General features: G+C 34.1%; 1 protein-coding gene across 1 annotated transcript; it reads right to left on the reverse strand.

Moving 5' to 3' along the window:
- Positions 1-413: 413 nt before the first annotated feature.
- On the reverse strand, positions 414-1967 carry LOC145208836 (ribonuclease inhibitor-like). Its single transcript, XM_080079085.1, has 5 exons — positions 1900-1967; positions 1339-1574; positions 1026-1187; positions 711-872; positions 414-616 (listed from the first exon to the last, which is right to left on the reverse strand). Exons 2-5 carry the CDS (start codon positions 1372-1374, stop codon positions 509-511), a joined length of 468 nt encoding a protein of 155 aa, XP_079935211.1. The 5' UTR covers positions 1375-1574; positions 1900-1967; the 3' UTR covers positions 414-508.
- Between the last annotated feature and the right edge of the window lie 1911 nt (positions 1968-3878).

A 3878-nucleotide genomic window follows, 5' to 3' on the forward strand; every position in this document is an offset into this window, starting at 1 on the left:
TTAGATATTTATTAAATACAAAAAGGAGGACTTTTGAGCGTCGTTTTGTCCTTGGAGGACAACCTGCTTTAAAGGATGAAATGTCCTACAAAAAAAGAACCCGTATGGTAGGCATATTGTAAGTGATGCCCTAAACGTTACAAATTATTAGTATTAGTAAAAATAAACGGCAGTGAAATATTCTATTTTTCCATGTTCTAGTCTTAGCAGTCTGGTGATTTAATAATTTGAAAACAACAATATTTCTATAATTTGTGATTAACATGAACTGGAGTGAGTTGGATTACCATGGCAACGATGTTATCAGAAAACTTTACAAACTTTTTCGTATTTTAGTGAAATTTTAGGTAAATATAATTTTGCTCGCAAACAATTTGAGTTGTAAAACCTGTTTGTTAAAACATAACTTAAAGTTTGTTTCAAAATTCGTGTTTATTAGAACAAATATCGCAGATAATGAAACCAACAAAAACAACACAGTTGTCAAAATTAGAACTTTGCTTTCAGTTTAACTTTCATCGCAGTAAGAACCATTAAAACTTTCATCATCGTTGCTGTCAGAATCCTCTGAGGAAAACGATCCATCTTCATGCCACAATCCCCTGATAGTTAAAAGCTAGAAACAACAACAAAAACATTTAGCAAAAATATTTCTAAACAATATTGAATAAAATTCCGAAATGTAGATGAAACAGAACAGACAATCTTACGGGAAGTCCGAGTCTTTGGAGTTCTGCTTGTAAATTCCGTTTCCCATCATCAGAAATTCCGCAATCTTTCAGCCACAACTCCCGCACATTGTCTAAACAATCACCAATAACTCCGACTCCGTCATCACCCAACTTGTTGAAATTCAGATCAAGATGTTCCATCTGTGCAAGATTTAATGATTATTTGTTGCAAAAATTTATCAAAAAATGATTTCTATGATTGAAATGTCACATGACCAGTGACGTAATTTTGACACTAATTAGTTACTTTATTTCACTTTACTTTCGGGTTTTTATTATCATTAAAAATCATACCGGCGTTTGGAGGGGTTTGATTTTTTCACACAAAACTTTCAAACCAGTCGCAGAAATCCCGCAACCCTGCAGACTCAACATCTGCACATTGTTTAAACAAACACAAATAAATCCGACTCCGTCATCTCCGAACTTGTTCCAACCCAGTTTAAGAAATTCCATCTGCGCAAGATTTGATGATTATTTGTTGCAAACATTTAATTGAAAAAAGTAATTTTAATGGTTTAGTCTCACGTGACCAGTGACGTAATTGCGTTAATTAATTTACCGGTTTAAGTATTTGGAAAACAATGAGAAAACATTCAAGAAAAACCTTATGTTCGAGATTAGAGATTCCTTTACAAATCATCTTCAGTGATTCTAAGTTCAGGTTGCAGTTTATAACATCCAGCAACTCAACAGGTTGATTCAATTTCGGGAGGATTTGACCCAAGGCGTGAGCTGTACTGGATGTGATAGGGGTGGGGCTGAATACTAATTTCACAGGAAGACACTTCACATGGAAATGCTTTTCATTATCCGAGCATTCTTGTAGGTCACTCACGAACTCTAACAAAAAAGTTGCTGACACATTAAAATGTCTAGTAGAGAACGTGCAACTGCATTTTGCAATTATATTTGCACATACAACATTTAAAGAGTTCTTGCAGTGCCTAGAATTACGGCTAACTGGACTTTTTTCATGTCATATTTATTTCACATATTTTTGAAGAATTATAATAATGCGTCCCTTCTACTACAAAAAATAATTTAAAGCAAACGTTAGCTTACTTGGTTATTGGCTACACTTTGCCAGCCAAGGTTTTAGGCAATAAGAACCATTAAGTGGCAAAAATTTAAAGAAAATTGCGAAAGAAAATTAAACACGCCCTACCTCTGCAACTAGTGAACTAATACTGATCTGAAAATTCACCCGATTTCTCAACAAGTGCTCAATTATAAGCGCTTGTGTTATGAAAAAATCCCCGTTTCTTATCGGGCGGTGTTATAATTTTAGAACATGTGTTATAACACAGCCCGATTTTATCGGCAATGGTAGTGAAGCATTAAATTTATTTTTTATTGAAAAATATTATTTTTTCTGTGGAAATAATCGAAGGTGAAATGAGTTTTACATGAAATTGGCTGTTATGACAAAAGCAAACGCATTTTAAGCAGTGAAATAGCAGCAGTACCAGATTCTCCTCGATTGTAAACTGTAAAATACAAAATGGGCCAAGGTTGTTGTATCTAATAGGCATCCATATTCTGATAACAAATGGAGTAATGAAAAGTGACAGTTCAGGGTGGGGGAAGCATTTCTAGTGCTTCATCAAGCAAACTAAGGCCTAGCACACTATCAAATGAAGGACTTGGGACTTTGGATTTGAAAAGCAATGATACATGGTAAGTGGTTGTCAATTGTCATGATATTCCTGCAATTCTTAACTGTTTCTATTATTTTAGCATATGGTAATTTGTTATTTTTTTAGGCATGTTTTAAAATATGGTAGCTCATCTCTAGTGTGATCCTGGTTTTGTAAAACATTGGCTTTCATTTCTCCTGGCCTAACTCAAGCATTTTTGTGTAAACTCCTACTTGTCAAATTAAATGTTGCATACACTTTTTCTTTTATTTTTTGTTGCAGTTACACATCTGGGAAACTGAATAGAAGCAGAATCATTCCAAAGATAATTCAAGATTGCCTTGGACAACATGGAAGAAAGTAATTGATTGTGGAAGAATGGTGTGGGTGAAATGAGCTCACTGAAGTGTCAGCTAAATCATTGATGCATACTAAATGATTCTTGCCTCACTTGCAGGGGAACTTTTTATTTTAAGATATTCACCACACACTTCAGTTTTGCATGAATCAAATCGAAATATGTGTGTTTTTTGCCACTGTACTACCCGAAGGCAGGTTTATTTAACAATTCTTGTGCCCAATTGAAAGCAAACTTGTTATGTTAGATGTGTTCAATGATCTGTTGGTGTTATTTTAATCTCGTACCCAAATTAAGGCAAAATTGTTGTGTTGGTTAGATGTGTTTAAACATTTGTTGGTATTAACGCTGTCTTACTTACATGACATCATCATGGCGTCGTTAAAAAAGCATCTTTTGGGTAAATATTTATACATTTTCACTTTGATGTAGACTCTTTCAGTAAAAGTGATTCATCAGACAGAAATGAAAAACCTTTATTTTCAACCAGTAATCTCTATGATAGCTTGTTTGATACAACCTCATCTTTCACATGGTAGCTGGTTTAATTTTATTTCAGTAACTCGCAACACATTGCATTTTCAGCTGAACAATGTTGTTTCACCTTTTTTGTTTCTCAGTCTGTTTACTTGATGACCCCTTTTTAGCGTACTCATTGTAAATGCAGGTTTTTGCTTGATAAATCAATCTTGTAATTATTTATCCTCTTCACATTTATTTCTTCTTTCATATAAGTGTGGCACCCAATATGAGTAGGTTATTGTGTGGAAATTGGGTTTATGAGGTGCTTTATTTTTTCAATAATAAGATGTTGCCCTTAACTGTGCATTTGTTATTTCATCATTTTAAGTACTAGTCTTAACTGGTTTAAAATCACAAAGGGCTTGATGTAAACAAAAACGGTTTTCACAGGTCAACTCTAAACTACATGTAGTAAACGCATAAAAAATATCTTTAGAATCTAACCACCACATGATAAATGAGAGGCGTACATATAAGCGAACGAAGGGCATGACCACTTTAAAAATGATTTTTCGCGCTGACGACCCTTGTAGCATATACAGGCTCCAGATCACAAGCGGTTTAAGTCAAATGAAAACGGTTTTTACAGGTCAACTCTAAAATACATCTAGTAAACACATACCAAAT

Source organism: Phallusia mammillata, unplaced genomic scaffold (assembly GCF_965637545.1).
Source record: "Phallusia mammillata unplaced genomic scaffold, kaPhaMamm4.hap1.1 HAP1_SCAFFOLD_372, whole genome shotgun sequence".
Taxonomy (NCBI): Eukaryota; Metazoa; Chordata; class Ascidiacea; order Phlebobranchia; family Ascidiidae; genus Phallusia; species Phallusia mammillata.